This window comes from Emys orbicularis, chromosome 16 (genome assembly GCF_028017835.1).
Source record: "Emys orbicularis isolate rEmyOrb1 chromosome 16, rEmyOrb1.hap1, whole genome shotgun sequence".
NCBI lineage: Eukaryota > Metazoa > Chordata > Testudines > Emydidae > Emys > Emys orbicularis.
The window spans coordinates 1635048-1656461 of NC_088698.1; the positions used below are offsets into that span (position 1 = coordinate 1635048).

General features: G+C 51.8%; 1 protein-coding gene across 1 annotated transcript in view; it reads right to left on the reverse strand.

Moving 5' to 3' along the window:
- Positions 1 to 359: 359 nt before the first annotated feature.
- CABP7 (calcium binding protein 7) overlaps positions 360 to 21414 on the reverse strand; it is a 76360-nt gene continuing 55305 nt past the window's right edge. Inside the window, exons 2-5 of the mRNA XM_065418028.1 lie at positions 17239 to 17382; positions 7611 to 7723; positions 5408 to 5561; positions 360 to 487 (exon numbers count right to left, since the gene is read on the reverse strand). Coding sequence (XP_065274100.1) covers positions 360 to 487; positions 5408 to 5561; positions 7611 to 7723; positions 17239 to 17382 — 539 coding nt within the window. The remainder of the gene's footprint in view (positions 488 to 5407; positions 5562 to 7610; positions 7724 to 17238; positions 17383 to 21414) is intronic.

The following is a 21414-nucleotide window of genomic DNA, read 5'->3' on the forward strand; positions in this document are numbered from 1 at the left end:
GACTGAGGGGGGGACTCCATGCACGGTACATGCACTTTTGTTTTAATCTAAATGTTCCGCAAACAGCCATGCGAGTCCAGGTGACCTCTCTTGCCCCGAGGCGAGTGGGAGCCGCCCCAGGGGAACCCATGCGCTCAGCAGACACGATGGCCCCATCTCCTGGAAGGGCGCTCCCAACGGAGGAGGGGAAGGGCGGATGTGGGTGAGGAGTTGGTGGGTGTGCACAGGACACGTTCCATGGAGGAATAATTTGGTTTTTTCCTCCCCCCTTTGTGTATATAATCTATAATATATATATATATATATTTATATATGTCTGTCTGTCTTTGTTCTTCTGGTAAGCAGTCTGTCTGTCTGGGCTACTTCATCCCGCTCCTCAGCACCTGATTGGCAGCAATCAGCATGACACTGATGATGAAAGCGATGGCGAAGGCGCAGATGAGGCTCTTCCGGACGCACGTCTGTCGGATTTGCTGGTTCGAGCAGGCTGTGGGGGGGGAGGGGGAGGAGAGAGAGGAAGGGGAGATGCAGGTTAGTTTGGTGTCCTCTGTCACTCCCCTAGTCCCAGGCTCATCTGAAAGATTCACCCACACCCTTCACACACAGTGACTTCAGGCAGCCTTCTGCTTCCTTCTGTTTGCTCTCCCTGCTTGCAGCCCTTCTGGCTAGGAAGTTCCTGTCCTGGCATCCCCTTCCTGGGATGCTGCAGGTGCAGGAGTCACTGTGCAGGCTCCCTCCTCGATGCCCTGGCATGGTGCTTTGCCACTTGGCATGCAGAGCGGCAGCTGGCCCTCAAAGCACCCAAGTGGCCTCCTCCTGCATTAAAATTCCGAGCAGCCCAGAGCCAGAGTCACTTTCTTAATTAAAATTTTAAAAAAAGGAGTAATAGGGCTCAGTCTCTCTAGCTGGCGCAGTCCCTGGTTCCTCAGGGAGAGGCATCGGGCAGCGTGTCAGCGCCTTTCCTCACCCAGAAGGCCTGTGATGTTGGGTACTCGCAAAAGTCACCATGTTCTAGATGCACAAAGATCCCAATGGTCTCTGCAGTGGATGAGGGTAGAGACTGTACTGCTTTTACTGAATCATAGCCTTTGTGGGGTAGCAATATCCACAGGCCATGTGGGTGTGGAACCCGGTAATCTCCACCAGCCACATGTGCATGGAATGTGGTGATCGCCAGTGTGTGTGTGGATGCTGTATGGTAATATTTGTGACCTCTGTGGTGTACATGTGACTAGACAGGGTGACATGTCTGAAACATGAAGTATATATGGGTAGATGTGTGTAGAATACAGGGAGTACGGGGAGCTCAGAAGCTTCTATGTGTACATGCCCAGAATGTGATGACTTGACATTCTCTTGGGTGTACTGGGGAATAGGGTGTGGACAGGGGAGCAACATATTAATCAGCCATATTTGTTGGCTTCACATTGAGAGCAGTAGCCAATCAGTGCAGAGGAATTTACTGCAGCTAATCAGAGCAGATATATTTGCATAATTGTAATATATCTACTCAAGAAAGTACAAAGCCCTACGCTGTGATTGCCTAACAATGCTGTGATTGTCAGCCAATCAGAACACTGGGATTTGCATACTGTACCGTGACTGATAAATAACTCTATAGTCATACAACTCAGAACTCCTCTGCCAATCAGAGTGCAGGGAATCCCCTAATGAGAGAGGAGTGTACAGTTAGAAATCAGTAAGTGCACTTTGATTCCCTTAGGCAATTACATTGCTGCATGATAAGACCTTACGTTACCCATTATCAAAATGCAGCCATCTCTGGGGCGGAACAGGCCAGCTGTCCTTCTAGACATTAGCTTCTGCCATGGCCCCTCTTATTTGTCTCCTCTCTAAACTAAACAGCCCGAGATCTTTTCAATCTCTCCTTGTATGGGATTTTCTCCAGGGCTGCAATCATTTTTGTCATTCCCTGTGCTGACAGGCTGTATACCTCGTCCTGGCTCTGAAAGGGGGATGTGAGCCTGGGAGACCAATTACCTTGCCTGGCTGCACCTGGAGGGTGGACCAGGCCTTATTAAGGGTGAAGCCTAGCTGGGGAAGAGCTGGGTGATGACTATAAAGACAGGAAGCCTGCAGCAGCAGGGGGGTCCTGCAGGGAGAGAGGGAAAGGAACTTGGCAATCTAGGACCAGAGATTGGTGAGACTGTGGGGAACAGTATGGCTCCTGCAGGCTGACGAGGAAGCCTGGTGGGGAACCTGGAAGACACAGGTCTGGAGCAAGCCCTTGTGGCCAGCCCTGACCCAAAGGCAGGCACTGGACCTCTGGGGAGAAGCCCTAGATGGTGCGCAGTGTTACAAAGAGCCCAGAGAGGTGCTGGGGGAGAGGCTTATGACAGCAAGGAGACCAGGGAGGCACTGGAATGTGTTTGAAGGGGGTATTGTGGGGCCCCTTGATGTTGCTATTTAAAAGCCAAACAGCCTTCCAGGAGTCTGGGGCTAGACAGACCCCTGGAAAATCTTGTATTTTAAGTGTTTTAAAGAAGTAAAATTTGGGTTCTGTCAGTATTTTGCTGTGATTTCTATAAAGGATGAAAACAGCTCTGCTGCTGTTGCTCTGCTTAGCATGGATTAACCTGGGACCTATCTCTGCCTTCCTGGCAACAATTTGGGATCCCTTGAAGAGCGGTTGGGGGTGGGGGGCAAACATCCCCTCTGCCTTGGTGGTGCTGGTCCTGGTCCAGAGGGCGGATGTGAAAAGGCCACTCAACTCAGACTGCACAAAACCTGCCTGTAGCTCAGAGCGCTGGGCAAAGCCAAGGTTTCCAAGGACCCCCACCCACGCATGGCTTGACCGTCTCATGCTCCCGGGTCGCCCTCTGACCTGAGAGGGGGGAGTCGGGCCGGGGGGGGGGCTTGGAAAGGGACAGCCCAGAGTCCCATGGAGGATGGGAAGCCCCGTATTAGCTCATGATGCATCACAACAAGCCCACTGGCCTGCTCCCTGCTTCTCCAGACAACTCTGTAGGGGCAAGGTGGCTGATGAGGGCAGGTGACAGGGGAACAGGGACTGCAAGTATGGCTTGCTCCTTACTGTGGTCTGCAGGGCCGGCCCCCAACATTTTGGCACCTGAGGCGGGGAGCTCAAATGACGCCCCCATGACCCCTTGCTTAGGCCAAAACTTTGAAAGGTCTCAATTCTGCCTTCTTCCTGATCTACTCCTCTCATGGTACTGCTCTGCTGCCAACCCCAATAAAGGAGAACTAACAACTTAAAATGCCTTGTTCAAAAATTTTAAGTAACACTTAACTTTCAAACGCCTGAACAGCAAATGTAACTTTTCTTATCTGCATAGTAAACACTGGCATTTTTATCTGTTTGAATAATCAAAGTGGTGCTTTCCGTGCCTTCTTGGTTGCAAAGATTTGAACTGCTTCCTGCTGAAGGTCCACGGTCTGGGCCAGCTCATGCTCTATTGAGATGGTTGCAAGGCCGACCGGCATCTCCTGTGTCATTGTGGAGCGTAGATGTGTTTTTATTAACTTCAGCTTGGAGAAGCTGCGTTCTCCATTGGCAACTGTTACAGGAAGGGTTAGAAGTATGTGCAGAGCAACAAAAGCATTTGGAAAGAGGGTGGTCATCTTATTTGTGCACGTATATTCCAGAACAGGCTTTGGAGTTGATCCTGCTGGAATGTATCTTGAAAGGGTTTTCAGTTCATCACCTAAATCACTCGCATCAATATCGCGCACGTCATCATGTGTCAACACTGTCTCTAGTGCCCTGCATTGCTGGTGTAGGTCTTCTTCAGGTATAGTGAGGAGTTTTGGAATATCATACAACATCCCAAATATACTGCTGTGTTCCTTGAGCTGCATGAAACGTTCTTCAACTGAGTGTATCACACAATCTAGCACCTGGTTAAAGAATTCAACTTTGAATTGTTGTTTGGGGTCTCTTATGGGAGAGACCTTGTAATCAAAATGTCTTCTTCTTTGGTGACTCTCGTATTCTTGAATGGGTGGGAAAATAGCTTCAGTGTGAAGTTCCTCGGCCAACTTCTGTGCACTCTTCAGAACGTTTTGAAATCCCTCATCTGACCGGTAAGACTGTAGGTATGACTTTGCTTTGTCCAGTTGTTCCATTGCTCCAGATATATCAAGGTCAACACCTTGGAGTCTCTTGCTGACAACATTTATTTCAAACAGTAGGTCATGCCACAACACTAAGCCACACAGAAATTTGAAGTTATGTATGTTTCTGGTGATTCCATTTCCCTCTGCCAGTGTTCTCCCACGAACAGTTCCTGTCATAGCATTATCCTCCATACTGGCAACTATGGCATCATCTATCTTCCCAATTTGGTGTTTGATAGGTTTTATCGCCTCCACTCGACTTTCCCCTCGTGTGGCACTCAGTGGTTTCAGGGTCAGGGAGGATGTTCCCAGATGTTGCTTCAAAATTTGCCATCCATGAGTTGATGCAGAGAGAGATACAGAGATGCTTTGAATTACATTAAACAATTCAGCAGCCTCAGTAGAAGCTGATGCTGCACCACTGACACCAAGTTCAATGGATGAGAACTGCACGGGACAATAAAAACTCGAGGGTTTAACCATTCACATCCTCCCTGGGGCCGGACGGCTCACCGTGAACATTTGTGTCTGTGACTCTCAGGAGAGCTCCTTCCTGCTTACACAGAAAAGCTTCCTTTGCTTGCTTGCTTTTTCAGAGGGGCGTTTTCTTCTTTCACTCATGACTGCTGGTCTGTGCCAGCTAGAGTGGCTCTCAACACTCAATTGAAGGGGACAAATAAGCAGGCTGGTAGCAGGGCCTGAGTGAGGGAAGATATCAGCGTCTTAAGGGCCTAACTGGCTCCTACTACTTCAGTTGACTGCCTGTTCTCCTCAAGTGGGTTCAGGGAAGCAGCAGGAGACAGGAAGGTCCCTGAGAAGCTGGTGTGAATCAGTCCAGGCTCCTGGGGGTGCTAGAGAGGTACTTAAGAGGCTCCTCCTCCTCTCTCTCCCTGCAGCTCCTGCTGCTTTCTGTTATTCCCGCTCACCTTTTCTCCTGCCTGCCTGTTATGTCTCTTGTGCCCTCCTTCCTCCAGCCCAGCACTCCACCATCTCTGTGCATCTAGAGCACCAGCATCAGACACAATTTTCTACACTCTGGGTCCTAGTGGCCCCCCCCCACAGTCTGGCACCTGAGGCGGCTGCCTCAGTTCGCCTCATGGTAAGGCCAGCCCTGTCTGGCTGCTCCAAGCAGCACCAGAGATGGACAGCAAGCCCCTGGACGCTGATTGTAAGCTCCTTGGGGCAGTGTCGAGTTCTGTGTCTGTACGGAGCCTAGGACCGTGGGGTTTGGGCCACGCTCCTAGGCGCTATGGTACCAATAGTGAGCGGCAGTGCCTGGGGCTGCCAGGGCTGGGGAAGGGTCACTTACGCTCCACGTCGACGGGGCACTCCTCGGCATTGCCCATGTGGCTTTCCTCCTCCGTCATGATGATGTTCTCAATGTCCTTCATGGACAGGTGTTCGCAGAAGGTGTCGTAGAGCAACCGCTTCAGCTCATCCACCGTCAGCTTCTGCATGTCGCACTGCGGCAAGGGGAAGCAGCACACAGACCCCTCAGGGGGGGATTGCAAGAACCGCCCCATGTTCACGTGATCTCCCCATGGCATCATGTGACTTCCAGCTGTGTGTCATGGGGAGCAGCACCTGGCATGGCTGTCACTGATCAGTCACCACCACACACCTCCGGTCACGCAGGCCGCAGCACAGCAGCTGCTGATCTCACACGGGGCGCAGGACTGGCATGTTGCCAGCTGCCCCCAGAGAGCACAGGCCTGGCACCGTGGTCCCCAAAACCTGGCCGTCATGCAGCACGTGTGGTGTCATGGCTGTCATGTGACCTCACCATTGAGGGCAGGGACACATTGACCCCCGTGCTGGCAGTAGGGAGGAAGGGGAGCCAGGGGAGGCCCACAGTGTGGTTGACAAGCATGATGGCAATGTCACACATAGGCAGCTGCCCTGCCAGAGTGATGGCTGGAGCAAAGACTAGACTGTTGTGCCCTAGTCACACTGACACCAGGAGCTCTTTGCTCCTATAGGGCTGGAGTCACGAGTCAGGGGCCCTGAGTCCAGTTTTCCCATCAGGGCCCTGACTGTCTCCTTTTTAGGAGTTGAAGCACAAAAAGGAAAACCCCCCAACCAGGAAAATGAAACTAAGCCCTACCCTGGGTTCTGCAGTGTGAGCGTGCAGCAGGTGTGATGTGTCCAAGGAGGGCTGATGAGCCACCCAGAGGAGAGGCTCCTGGAGATGCTAAAGATGGGCGAATTGGGCTCCTGGGGAGCAGTGCAAATCAGAAAGAGGCCAGGCTGTACCCTGCTATAACCCCACTGAGACTAACGGGGCTGGGCCAAAGGCAGGGTTGATCCAGAGGCAGCAAGTGACAGCTGCTCGTGTCAAAACAAAGCTAAGTCACATTAAAGAAGATGCTCCCCTAAGGTGTTTCTCTCGTGAGCAAGGGAGGAGTGGGCATGAGGCAGGCCCATGGCTTGCTCCTTCACTTCTCTGGTGTACAGAAAGTAGATCTGGCTTTCCAGAAAGGAGGCATGGTCAAGGCCAACTCCCTCCCATCCCCAGAATCCCTTCCAAGAACAGCAAGTGGGGTTTTCAGTAGACACAGGTGTTGGGGTGGGTGGGTGGGTGGGTGGGGGATGGGGTGGGGAATAGGGTCACTGCTGGAGGGGTGGGACGGTGTATGGTAAGGGTGGGCTCATTGATGGGGGGCGTGTGGTGGAGGGAGGGGGTCAGTGCTCTTTGGGGGGGCTCTCTGGCTGGGCTTGTGGCAATTGTCATTGCAACGTCTGTGAAACACAACCTGTGCTGCCTAGTGTCACCACTAGGGGCTCCCTAAGACCAGGCGTGGACAGGGCAGTCATGGCAGAGTCTGCTGAGCACGCTGCAGTGACACAGGGCGCATCCGGGGTGTGGACGATGTGCTGACAGTGGCCACTAGTGGATGGTGTATGCACTGGAGTGCTGGCTGTTGAGTGGCCAGGGCAGTTACACACCTTGCTGGGGTACAAGGCTGCGGTGTGTCCGTGCTGCACCACAGGCAGGGTAGGAGCAGTGGGGTCAGCACAGGTTCCCTGGGGAGTCACATGAGCATTCCTTGGGCACGTCAGTTGTTACCTTTCCTGCCTCCGCCTTCGTTCCCTTTATCTGCTCCTCTCCCCCTCAGGCTGTCTGCTTACCTGATCGCACTGACCCCATCAGCTGCCCCTTGGTGCTATTTGGAATAGAGAGGGTCCACGTTGGAGCCTGCTGTGGCTGGTACAGGAAGTGGCTGTTTGCTGGGGCCCCCGTAAATGAGGAACTCACACGGGTGCTGTCCTACCAGAGCCTCTTCTCTGGTGCATCTGTCCCCCCCCCCGACCCCCCCAACACTGGCTGCTCCTTCCATGGCAGATTCCCAGGGGCCTGGGGGGAGAACAGGGAGCAGTCTGTACCTCTTGGCCTGGAGTAACTTTGGGATGTGCTCTCCCTCTATGTCCATGATTCCCCCACCCCAGGTTTGGGGATCTCAAGAGGAGGTGTGAGGGTGTGGAGAGGGGGCCACGGATGAGGCACCAGTTACCTTCCAGAAGACGGTGTCGAAGTCTGTGCCATGGAACTTCTTGGGGATCCCCGAGGTGGAGAGCTTGGGCCCCAGCAACGTCACAAACTCCTCAAAATCCACCTGCCCGTCCCCTGGGAAAGAAAGAGGCATGAGTTACCTCCCCCGGGTGCAGGTTGGACACTCATTGGAGCTCTGTCTTCTCTCCCCCTTTGGTGCCCTGTGTATACGTTTTCCAGCCAAACCCAAACTGGAACATTGTTTTCAATTAAAAGTCGAATTTCCTTCTGAGAACATCGACAAAATGATTTCCCCATGTTGTCAAACGGGGGGGGGGGGGAGGGAAGGGCTCCCCTGTTTTCTGACCCATGCTAATGGTTTGCCCTGGGGGGTGGCAATCACGGACCCCCTGGGGCTGCTGATCCAGGGGTTCCATGTCTGGCATGGGTATGTGGCCAGTGTGATTTGCTGGGGGTGGGGAATCCTGCCCATTCCCCAGGCCTCGCTGGAGAGATCCACCCCTCCGCCCCCTCAGTGCTGCCTCTTCCCATCAACCACCAGCAGGGGGCACCAGCACTAGAGGGCCTGTGGAAAGACGGGAACAGGCCAAATCCCTCCCTAGCCTCTCCTCCCCTCCCACAAGTCCTATGGGACCCAATAGCCAGGGCTGGTGCAAGGAAGTTTTGCACCCTAGGAGAAACTTCCACCTTGCGCCCCCACCCCCAGCTAACCCCGCCCCCCCGTGGCAGCTAACCCAGCCCCCCACTCGGGGAGCCCACCCCCTCCCGGTCCAGGGAGCCCCCCCCACAGCAGCTACCCCCCTCCGCGGCAGCTAACCCCGCCCGGGGAGCCCCCCCCTCTGCGGCAGCTAACCCCGCCTGGGGAGACCCCCGCCGCGGCAGCTAACCCTGCCTGGGGAGCCCGCCCCAGCTCACCCCCACTCCACCTCCTCGCCTGAGCGGGCTTTTAGGTGCCCCCAACCACTAGGCGCCCTAGGCGGCCGCCTAATTTGCCTAAATGGTTGCACCGGCCCTGCCAATAGCTATGGAAGAAGAACTGAAGAGGAGAGAGACAGAGGGTGGTAAAGGGAGAATGGGATAAAAGGAACTTGTAAGAGAATCAGGTGTGGGGGCAGGGGAGACTGGTCCTGAGCAGAGCAAGGGCCTGATTTGCATTGCCCAACACCTAGAACTGTGCAAAGGGGCATGAAATGCTCCCGGTCAGATTGAGTAGCTTTTCCCACCCACCCTGTGCTGGTGTCGGTGAGAATCAGGCCCAGGGCGGGGAGCAGTGGAGATGGGGACTTGCAGAAAGGCAGCAGAGCGTGTCCTAAAGAAAAGAGGCTGAACTTGGATGAAAGAGTGAGGAGCTCAGGGCTCAATGGCCAAAAGCACTCTGCGGGGGCAGCCCGGGGCTGTGAGGCAGGAGCACAGTCGGAGACAGGGGCAGTGAGATTCGAGTGGGTGAGAGGTTGGCACAGTTTGAACAGAAAGGTTCATTTTCAATGAAAAACTGGCACTTTCCCCCAAATGACTCGTTTTTTCAAGAAAAATCATCAACACTGTCAAAATATTATTTGTGCTGTGGTAGCGCCTCAGAACCCCGGCCCTGGCCTGGCGCCTGTTGCGCTAGGCACTGTACACATCCAGAACAAAGGGGCCGTCCCTGCCCCAAGAGCTTACCATCTGATGTAAATCTTCTGGGATTTATTTTCAAAAAAGCTCCTGCCTTTCCCTCCTCCTTGATATTTTGGGTTGAAATGTTTTACCAAAGGTTAATTTTTTGATAATCATTTCTGTGGTGTTTTCAATATTCAATTTTAAATAAGTAAATACAAAATTTTGCATAGATGAAAAATGGGTCAGTTTTGAACCCTTCAGACAGCTTTGAAGTTCTGACCGGGCCGGAGGTCTGCCCAGTGGCTTTTGTGCCCCCTGGCTCACAGGACGCTGTGAGTGGTAATGCTCTGTTGCACAGTTCACACAGCAGGGTTGGCTGCTTGTGCCAAACCCTGATTTCCAAATGCAGCCCTGTTAACGGGCCAGATACAGTCTCTGGGCTGGTGCTGGGGAATCCCCCACTGATCAACACAGCACAGAGCATCCATGCTGCGTGAGGACATGCCATTGCATAGCAATATCTGTGGCAGCCGGGAGGGACGGGCGACATGGGGGACAGAGGCAGGGATAGTGTGAGCCACATGGGCACTATGGATTAAGCCATCGGCACCAAGCGAGGGACTTGACCAGTCAGTGTGAGCATGGGCTCCTGCCTATCATGTGGCTCGAAGGGTAAGCGAGAAGGAGAGAGCGTGATGCAGAGGAGATGTAAAGAGATGACAGGCAGAAAGATGGGAGGGAAATAGAATGGAGTGAAGGAGAGAGAGACAGCTAGGACAGAGAAAAAAGAAGAGAACAATCCGAGTGAGAGAGACATGAGCAGAGGAGATAGGGAACGATCTCAGCCGGAGATGACCCTCTGCTCATCTTGTGAGAACAATTGATCACCATCCTCTTTTTAATAACACTTAACATATTTGAAGAATGTTATCAGGTTCCCCCCTCAGTCCTCTTTTCTCCAGACTAAACATAGCCCTTTTTTTAACCTTCCCTCACATGTCAGGTTTTCTAAACCTTTGACCATTTCTGTAGCTCTCTTATCTGCCTGTACTTTAGACATGTCCATAGGACACAGACACTGGGTCAGATTGGCAGAGACCCTGGGTTTTTTCCGCCTTCCTCTGGTGCGTGGGGCATGGATCACTTGCAGGTTTAAACTAGTGTGAATGGTGAATTCTCTGTAACCTGAAGTCTTTAAACCATGATGTGAGGATGTCAGTAACTCAGCCAGAGGTTAGGGGTCTGTTACAGCAGTGGGTGGGGGGGCTGCAATATGCAGGTGGCCAGATTTAGGTGATCATGATGGTCCCTTCTGGCCTTAAAGTCTGAGTCTAAGAGTCATGGTAACTGTGCAAAAGCCTCTGATTGGCTCTCCCTCTGCTGCCCCAGAGCAAGCAGGTATGGAGGTCCCATTAGGGAAATGTGCTCCTGGGCTCACGCAGCAGGAAGGCCAATACACTGGAGACTAGTGGGCAGTGAGACAGGGCCGCAGCCTCCTTCTGGGACTTGCTAATATCCATCCCAGAGATCTGGGGCCTGTGCCAGCAAAGCCAGCAGCCTCTGCGTAATTATTAGGGGAAGGGATGCCAGCATTAATTCTCTCCTTTATGCTGATAACTTCCTTCGGCTGTCACTGAGAGAGTAGGGCCCTCTCCAGAACTGCAGCACGCCAGCAGGATCAGACACTAAGAGGACACTCAGAGACAAAAAACCCAAAGGTCACAGGGCTCCCTGAACTGTTGCCAGCAAAGGACAACAAGAAACTCTGATCCCACCTCATTGCTAAGATTCTGAGACACAAGGAAAGGGCTGAGCTGGAGAGCAGAGCCTGGGGCAGATGGTGTGCTTCTGTGACAATGCCACTGGTGAGCTGGGGATCAGAACCTGGGGAGGGATTACCAGGGAAGATGGGACATCTGAGCTCTGGGGATGCTGCAGGAGGAGCGCTGCTACAAGGGGATGGGAAGCTGGAGCACCAGTATGTTTAACCAGTCCAGAAAGGAAAGATGTTAGCTAACAAGGCCGAGTCTCTTCTAGGAACAGAGTGGTATTTAAAACTACCCCCCTCCCCATTGTAGCAACCTGCATGGAACTTGGAGGGAGGAGCACAGGGTGCAGGAGGGAAGAGTGTGAGGATGCCCCACAAAGTCAGTCTGTGTGCACGTGGCTGGAATGCTCTTTCTAAATCGTTCTTTTAGTAAAGAGCCAGTTTAGTTTTCCGAGTTTGGAGTTCTCGCATGCTATTACACGGCATGCAGTACATGAAACATGAGTGACATATTTGCCTCCCTCTGCCTCCGCCATAGTTGAACACGGTCTGGTTGCTGGTGTGAAGGGAACCCTTCAATCCCTGTACAAGCCCAATTGGGCTGGAAACAGAACACCCCAAATGCAGGGAGTTCAATTTCCGAACCTATCTCAGGGGGCCAGGATCATCCCCAGGCTGTGGGAGGGGGGATCAGGCTTGGCAGGCCAGGTGCCATGCTTTCTGAGCGTGCTCCTCTTCCACATGGAATGAGGGATAGCTCAGTGGTTTGAGCAGTGGCCTGCTAAACCCAGGGTTCTGAGTTCAATCCTTGAGAGGGGCATTTAGGGAGCTGGGGCAAAAATCTGTCTGGGGGTTGGACTAGATGACCTCCTGAGGTCCCTTCCAACCCTGGTATTCTATGGTTGGGAAGCCTTTAAAGAGGCGGCGGCGGCGGGGGGTTGTTGGAGATGGAGCTGCTGCCCTCCCTGGAATCAGGTGTCTGTCCTACACCAGTAGGCCTAGCTCTCAAGGAGCTGTGCGTCACCATGAACAAAGCTTTGTGCAGGACAAAGACCAGGGGGCTGGCTGAGGGGGCCTGTGTGAAATGAGTGGGGATCTCACAAAACCACCTCCACAACTTCCTTAACTGGCCTTGTTGATGGCATTCTGAGCAGAGACAGCAAGGAGAGAATGATGTTTGGAGACTGAACTTCCTTCTCTCCCAGGCCTGGACCCCTACAGGGTAGGGCTGACCCACATTGGTGGGGCAGAGCAGTGGGGTGCTTGCCTTGCATTTGTCTGTGCTGTACCTTTCCTGTGGATTAAAAAGAACTTTGGTCTCCAGTGCTGGCACTAAAAATTAATAAGGGAGAGAAATGGTGACCTGGCAGGCTTGCCTGAAGGGCTTTTAAAAGTTAAGAACCCCTCACCCCATCCAATACATTAACATGCTGTTTCAGGTCCCAGATCAGTAAAAGAGCGACAGGTGCAGATTTTAAAGTGATCAAAGGACTGTAGACCCGCCTCTGATCTCCATTACTCTGTGGCCATCTGTACAGTGGAGCTGCTCCAGATTATACCCATGTCAGTGAGACCAGAGTCCAGCCCATTGTGTGGAAAAACAAAGGGACTGGTTCTGTCCCTTCCCCCAGCTTCCAAATACTGCTGTGCTGATGCATAGGGGATGAAACTATGCAGCAATGGGCTGGGGGGAAAGGAAAGGCCTGCAGTGCAGGCATGGTGTAGAGTTGCCATAACCAGCCTTATGCAGTGCCCATTGCAAGCCCTGGCACAGAGGGAGCATCTCCATAGCTCACACCTCTATAAGGATTCTGCACTGCTGCAGGCACTGCATAGGCAGCGCTTGGGAGGGTTCCATAAATTAGAGCACCCCTTGGGCTGCTCTAATTTCTGATGGGGGCCACAGAGCCCCTGGAGCAGCCCAGAATCTCACAGCCATCTTGGATGCCCCTTCTGAAGGCCTAGCACAGACTCTCATCCCAAGTCCCTCCTTTATTTCCTTGACACGGTGTGGTATATGTGCAATAGATACGCGTCTCTCTAGCAGCATGTTCCCTGCAGTCTTTATGTTGCTGTTGGTCTTGGTAACGTTATCACCTCTTGCAAGGAAACAAATCCAGCAGCTCTGGATCTCAGGCCTAAGGCTCTCCAATCCCCTCCAGCTCTCACTGGGCTCCATGGCACCGTCTGGGATCACACCGCACCCACGAGACTGCACTGACAGAAGCACAGCTGATCAAAGCCAGTGCAGCAGAGCTGGGCTGGGGCAGTGATGCCTAGCTCTTCCCAGCCTTCGAGAAACAGGCTGCAAATTAGTTGTCACACCAGGTCGTTAAATTCCACTAAACCAGGGGTCGGCAACCTTTCAGAAGTGGTGTGCCGAGTCTTCATTTATTCACTTTAATTTAAGGTTTCGCGTGCCAGTAATACATTTTAACATTTTTAGAAGGTCTCTTTCTATAAGTCTATAATATATAACTAAACTATTGTTGTATGTAAAGTAAATAAGATTTTTAAAATGTTTAAGGAGCTTCATTTAAAATTAAATTAAAATGCAGAGCCCCCCGGGCCTGTGGCCAGGACTCGGGCAGTGTGAGTGCCACTGAAAATCAGCTCGTGTGCCGCCTTCGGCACGCGTGCCATAGGTTGCCTATCCCTGCACTAAACAAAGCTCATATGTCATCACAGCCGCCATGATCATGATGATGATTAATATTTATACTAAGTGTTTATAGTGCGTCGTAGAGTACCCAGCTCCTTACAGACACAGAGGCAAAGATATTCTCTACCCCTCCTAACACAGATGAGAGAAGCGATGGCCCAGGAGGAGAGGGAGGGGGAAGTATTTTTGGAAGAGCTGGGTTTTAGGGAGAGACTTGAAGGAGGTGAGAGGTTCATCCTATTGGGATCCAGGAAGGATCTGCTAAAGGACTCTGCTAAAGGATCTCCCCCCAGCCTAAGAGGAGGATCCACAGGACCTGGAAGCCAAGCAATTCCGGGGGACAATGAATGAAATAACAGGGACAGGAGTGCGGTCAAAGGGTCAAACAAAGGGAACCTGACGGGGAGGTGAGAGGCCCTGCCAGGGTTACAGGGCAGCAGGGTGGAAGGTGAGCAGGAAGACGAGGGGATTGGGAGGAGAGCTGGGAGTGGCTGGGAAAGCAGAAGACAACCTCAGAAATGTAGGAGGTGCCACAGGGCTTGGGAGAGCTGAGTCTGTTGCACTAAAGGGAGCTGATGAGGGTTTCTGGGAAGGATGAGGGTGGCCTTAGAGGCAGCATGGTGAATAGTCTGGAGGGGGGGAGGACACAGTGAGACTAGGAGGGAGGGCAAAGGCCTGGGGAAGGGGCTCCGCCATAAAACAAGCCCAGACTCATGCCACAGAGCTCTCTGGTGCCAGGGGTTCTGATAACAAACAGTTAGATAAGGGAAAGTGATGGATCCTTCATGGCAAAAGAGACAGGACTTAACTGTAATGAGTTCAAGGGAATTCTTTTACAAGGCTGCTGGGCACAGACACCCCCTGGAGTTCTCTCTGGTTCTGCAGCTCCCAGCCTGCACTGCCCAGGTTCGCCACACAGGGTCTCCCTATGTTCTGGCCTGGACTCTCCTGTCACAGAAGGGACAGCTGACTTCACTACAGGTCCAGTTTGAGATGTGTGGGAGGGAGTGATGGTGTGAAGGGAAACGGAGATCAAACTGCACTCTGGTTCCAATGTTACGCTGGCTGACTCCCTAATGGACACAGTCCACATGCATGCACACAGATATCTGCATTTTCCCCTCATCCTTGTTACCAAGAGCACTTTAGATGATTAAACCTGAAAGGGTTTATTGAAATCTAATTTATTGTTCACTGTTCATGTTGCTTATTTTTTCACTGCACTCAGCTTTGACAGTGAAACGACTGTAGGCTGGTCAATTTCATTTCCTGGTTCTGGGGCTGAGCATAGCACTGTGATGTTTAGGTTCCCCATGCTGCAGGGGAAGGTGTGCATTTAAAACTGCTTTCAGTTAAAAAAAAACAAAAACCCTACAGGGCTCAGCAGGGGGTTTGAACCCTAAGCCTTCAGATCCACAGTACGGTGCTCCATCACTTGAACTAAAGGAACAATATCATTACCTGGTAGCAGTAGTAAGCTACTTTTCCTGTGATGGACACATCCCGGAAGGCACTGCGGTACACACATTTCCACATCTTACACAAATGTTTCTATTCCTATTAGGATTTTGCAAATCCTGTTGTAAAAATCTAAATATTGAGCCTATAACTAGAATAATAGAATCATAGAATCTCAGGGTTGGAAGGGACCTCAGGAGGTATCTAGTCCTACCCCCTGCTCAAAGCAGGACCAATCCCCAACTAAATCATCCCAGCCAAGGCTTTGTCAAGCCTGACCTTAAAAACCTCTAAGGAAGGAGATTCCACCACCTCCCTAGGTAACCCATTCCAGTGCTTCACCACCCTCCTACTGAAAAAGTTTTTCCTAATATCCAACCTAGACCTCCCCCACTGCAACTTGAGACCATTGCTCCTTGTTCTGTCATCTGCTACCACTGAGAACTAGCTGCCTTCCACCTCTTTAACAAATGTTTAAAATGTAAAAGGGCAAGAAGGATCAGGAGCTTGCAATGAGGAGATGGCAGCAAAAATGGAAAATAACTAGAGAAAAGGAGAAGCCCCTGGAACATGGATTAGCTGCATTTCCTTTCCCACTGGCCCAGGTACTCCAAGACAAGAGCTGGCGAGCTGACAGCATAGCTCCATCTCCGCTGCGGCAGAGGGCAGAGGCAGCGTGAGTGGCTGCAGAGGAAGGCAGCTCTGGCAGCACGTCCATCCCATACTCAGACAGTTGCAGTCACACTCACCCACCTGAGTGTATTTCATTGAGCTGTCACCTTTTACAGCAGAGAGATTATATCCATTCTCAAAGAAAATATTCTCTTTAGCTGGTGACATCAAATCTGTAATAGCTTTGGCAATGCGGCTTGCATTATAGTCACGCCAGCGAGACAGCGGAGCGCAGGAAGACAGAGAATGGAGCAGCGTAGGAGAGATGGAGAGAAGGAGAAAGATAAGGGAGGAGGAGAATGCTAAGGGGTACGATTCCTTGCTGCAGGATATGTGTCAATGAGAGTTACTCGGGGGGATATGAGGGATCCTGAGAGATGGCCAGAGAGCCATGAGAGATGGAGGGATGGAGCCAGTGAATGAGCGGGAGAAAGAGATGGAGAAAGTGAAAGATGAAGAGGTGGCAGGTGAGGGAGCTGGAGAGAAACCCAAAATGAGAAAGACAATGTGAAAGAAAGCTAGCCGGAAAGAGACAGCAAAAGATGGGAGAGAGATGACAGCAATGGTAGGAGAGGGAGTGAGGAATTCAGTGGAGAGAGCAAAGGGACACTCTGGCAGAGAGGGGTTTGCTTGGGGCAGTGTGATTGTGATAGTTTGGGGGCATGGGGAGCAGGCTGAGCTGGGTAGACGACGACCCCATGCAGGGGAGCTGGAACAGTTTGTATAGTGGGGGTGCTGAGAGCCCTTGAACCAAACTGTAAACCCTGGATATAATGGAAACCACTGCAAGCCAGGGGGTGCAGCAGCCTCCCCAGCATCCCTAGTTCCAGCACCTATGACCCCATTTCTGTAATCTGTGACTCTCCCTGCTGGCTGAGATGCTGCAGGTACCCAGACCCCAGCGAGGCAGTGAGACGTCCAGCCCTGATAGGGAATCAGAATGGGCCACCCGGGAGGGCTTTCCTGGCCCTGCCATCTCTGCTCCTCTGGGCTGGAGTCACCCCACGGACACAGGAAGATATGGAGTGTGTGGGGGACAGCATCCAGGAAGGGGGGAGTCACCCCCAGGGGGCAGGCAGTGTTTCTGCCTTCCCCCTCCCTGGGAGGGCATCCCCCAGCCTCCCTGGCCACACCCCCTCCCAGTCCAGCCATACTCACTCTTGGGGAAGTGCTGGCCTCTTGTGACAGCCCTGGTTTGCTGCTTCCCCCACTGGGCTTTCTGCTTTGCACACCAGACCCATGCCTAGCCCCATGTACTGACAGCAGGGGCGCTGGGGACCAGCGGGGGAGGGGCTGAAAGAGGGAGAGAGGATGGAGTAGGAAGGAATGTGGGAGAAGTCCCAGGGGAATGAGGGAGCTCTCTGCTGTGCCCCCGCAGGCCTGTCACAGGGATGGGTCCCAGGTAGGTCCTAGGGTCTGAGGGGCAGCGCCACGCCCAGGGGCAGAAGGGACAGGAGAGGTAAGACTTACCATCCATGTCCAGCCGCTGGATGATGACCTCCAGCTCCACCTCATTGGGCATGTAGCCCAGGGAGCGCATGGCCGTGCCCAGCTCCTGCTTAGAGATGAAGCCATTCCCATCCCGGTCGAACACTTTGAAGGCTTCCCGGATCTCTGTGGAGAGGGAGGGGAGTGAGTGAGTCTGTCAGCTGGGTTGCCCTGTCACCCACCTGAGCCCTGGGGCATTGACTCCCAGGGGGTAGTACAGACAGGGGTCCGATTCTCCCCACCCCCTCGGCATGGTAGTGATTCTCACTGGGAATGTCTGCTGGCCTGTAGGGATGGGATCTTCAGCTGGAAATATGCTGCTTAAACTCACAGCATTGTCTGTCGAGAGTCCTTTTCTGGCGCCAGTCCCTGAGCACCTCATGATCTCTAACACGTTTATCCTCACATGTTCCCAGGAGGCAGAGCAGAGCTATTATCCCCAGTGCACAGATGAGAAACTGAGGAACAGAGAGACCAAAACCCAGAGCCTCTAAGGTATTTAGATGCCTAATTCCCATGGTAATCAATGGGAATTAGGTGCCTAAATACCTGTTTGTTGAAAAATAACCAATCTTAAAAATAGCTTTTACAGGCATGATTTTACTGGCTCTGGCCTAATGACGTTGTTACAGTGATGTCTGGAGCGCGGCTCATTCCCTGGTGTTTCAGCATGTTCACTACAGCGTGCCCACGAGCTGCAGCCCTTTGAAAGTGTCTTGTTGCTGTTTAATGGATTCATTTCTAATAACCATGGAGCGGAGCCATCCCTGTTGTGTCTGCACCCTGGGTATTTACTGAGTTCTGAGTGAGCATGTGTCTAAAAAAGGGTTATATGAATGTTCCAACTGGGAACATCACGCGCCCCCTGGATTTGGGGGAACCTCTCACTCCAGACCCAGCTGCTTGAGTTGCAGGGAACAAGGTAGAAAAATTCTACCAATTTAGAATCATATGGCTAGGAGGGACCACAAGGGTCATCTAGTCTAATCCCCTGCCAAGATACAGGAGTTGTGTCAAAGGCCTGGTCTACACTGGGTGGGGGGGAGGGATTGACCTAAGATACGCAACTTCAGCTACGAGAATAGAGTAGCTGAAGTTGACGTATCTTAGGTCGACTTATCTCACGTCCTCACGGCGCAGGGTCGACTGCCGCCGCTCCCCCGTTGACTCCGCTTCCGCCTCTTGCTGCGGTGGACTACAGGAGTGGACGGCAGAGTGATCGGGGATCTATTTATCATGTCTACACTAGACACGATAAATTGATCCCCGATAGATCGATCACTACCCGCCGATCTGGCGGGTAGTGTAGACGTACCCTAAACCATCCCAGACAGATGCTATCCAGCCTCCTTTTGAAAACCTCCAGGGAAGGAGCTTCCATGACCAACCTGGGCGTCTGTTCCGTTGTCCTGCTGTTCTTACAGGTAGGGAGTTTTTCCTGAGATTTCATCTAAATCTGCACTGCTGTAGTTTGAACCCATCGCCTTTTGTTTTGCCCTCTGTGGCAAGAGAGGACAACTATTCTCCATCTTTTTTATGGCAGCCTTTCAAGTATTTGAAGACTGCTAAAATGTCCCCCCCCTTAATCTCCTCTTTTCCAAACTAGATGTAAGCATGGTCTGCTGAATTCTTCCCTGACAGCTAGGTGGGAGGGGGAGAGACTTCAAGAGCAAACTGTATTTACATGAACACACCTACTCTGCTTAGTTATCCAGTAGATAGAGCGCTGTGTTGCTCAAAGTGATCAACTTTGGCTGGTGTTGGGTTACAAATCATCTTAGTACTGAATGCAGGGGTAATGAAATGCTGTTACCAATGTTGGCATTATTGTGAACAAAGGGGGGAGGGATAGCTCAGTGGTTTGAGCATTAGTCTGCTAAACACAGGGTTGTAAATTCAATCCTTTAGGGGGCCATTTGGGGCAAAAAATCTGTCTGGGGATTGGTCCTGCTTTGAGGTCCCTTCTAATCCTGATATTCTATGAACTGTGCTTAACCTGTCCTAAATGAGAGGGTGACCCTCAGCTGAAAGGACCTCATTAAGCCAGGGGCTCAAATGCCAGAGGCCTGTGGAAGTAAAAGGGGTGGGGACAGGTGTTCTAGCCAGGAGGTGTGTGGCACCTCCACTAGGGTCCTTTCCAGACTGGTTTAACCTATTCCTCCCCACTGTTCAAATAAAGAGCTATATAAGCTTCATTAGGAGCCTCTTTACTATTTTAAATAATCAATCAGAACTGAAATCACTTGAGGTGGGGCAGTTTCTGCCCAGCCTGCAAAGAGTTCAAAATTACTGAGAGACTGATGTGCAGAGGTCACAGCAGAGAGGCAAGTAGCAGCAGAAGGTGACTCACAGTCAGCTAGTGAATGAGTGGCTGGTGAGGCAGCAGGATCCAGGACTGGTGGGACAGCCAGGGTAGGGGAACTGCAGCTGGCAGGGTGGCCAGCCAAAGCAAGTGCTCAGATTCTGAAGCAAGCAAGGTGCCTTCTTCCCTGGGTGGGAGGCGAACTCACACAGATGCGCCTCTAAACCCTGGCGTCCTCACTGACCAAAGGACAACCACTGTGAGTGGGGTATGGTGAGGGAGCAGAGAGGGGCGCAGAAAAGGAACTTTTGCTTGTTGGACTCAAGAACATGAGGCAGAAGGCACAGCTCCATGCACTCTGGGGTGGGTGTCCTGCTCACAGCTTTATGATTATGAATCCTGCTTGTGGCATTTTCCCTAATTAATGTTGCGTGACTTCCCTCCTTTCATTAAAAGTTTCTTTTCTGCACTCAGACTCTGTGCTTGTGAGTGGGGAAGTATTGCCTCTTAGAGGTGCCCAGGGGTAGTGTGTAATTTTCCCAGGTTACTGGGCAGGGGCTCGAGCTGGTCCTGTGTTGTGTCGATGGAAAGGAACTCCTAGATATTGAACCCAGCTCTGGTTGCTGCTGGGTCCACCTGGCAGAAGGGTTGCTCATATAGCCTGTATTCCATCCCTTTGATCATCTTTGTCGCTCACCTCTGGTTCCTTTCCAGTTTCTCTACATCCTTTCTATACACTGGTGACCAAAATTGACACAGTACTGCAGCTGAGGCCTAACCAGTGCCAAGTAGAGTGGCACTATCACCTCCTGTGACTTGAATGCTCTGCCTCTGGTAATGCCACCTAACATTGCATTTGCTTTTTTTGGCAACAGCATTGCACTGTTGACTCGTGTCGAGGCTGTGATCCACCAGAGCTCCCAGATCCTTCTCAGTAGTGCTGCTGCCAAGCCAGTTATCCCTGGGCATTTGGTTTTTCTTCCTTAGTGTAGCACCTTACATTTGTCTTTAATGAACTTCATTTTGTTGTCTATAGCCCAGTTCTCCAATTTATCAAGATCCCTCTGAATTTTAGCTCGATCCTCCAAAGTGTTGGCCACCCCCCAGCTTTGTGTCATTTGCAAACTCGGTCAGTCTGCTCTCTAGTCCTACATCCATGGCATTAATGAAGATGTTAAACAACACCGGGCCCAGAACAGATCCCTGTGGAACCACATTTGCGACCTCTGTCCAATCCGACATCATTCCATGAATAGTCACCCTTTGTTTGCAGTTGTTTAACCAATTATGTATCCACTTAATGGTAGTTCTGCCGAGCCTGAATTTCTCCAGCTTACCTATCAGAATGTCATGTGGGGACTGTGTCAAAACTCCCATGTTTATTTGTTGATTTTAGAGGGGATGTGTCTGAAAACAGGGCTTATAAGTGAACTGGGTTGCATAATACTTAGAAGTTACAGAGGGTTTCTTGGGTCTGATTCCTCAAGTGCACTGTGCTTTAGATTGGGTCCCTAATCTAGAGATTATAAAGCTCTTTTACACAGCAGCAACAGTGGCATTATCCCCATTCTTCAGATGGGGAAACTGAGGCACAGAGAGGGGAGGTGACTTGCCCAAGGTCTCTCAGTACGGCCATGTCTACACTCAGCAGCACTGTAGTGTAGATGCTTCCTGTAGTGATGGAAGGGTTTTTTCTGTCAATGTAGTTAATACACCTCCCCAAGCGGTGGTAGCTGGGTCAACAGGAGAATTCTTCCGTCGACCAAGCCACATCTACACCGGGGGTTAGGTTGGCTTAACTATGGTGCGTCACACCCCTGGGCACCATAACCATGTTGACTTAACTTTTAAGTGTG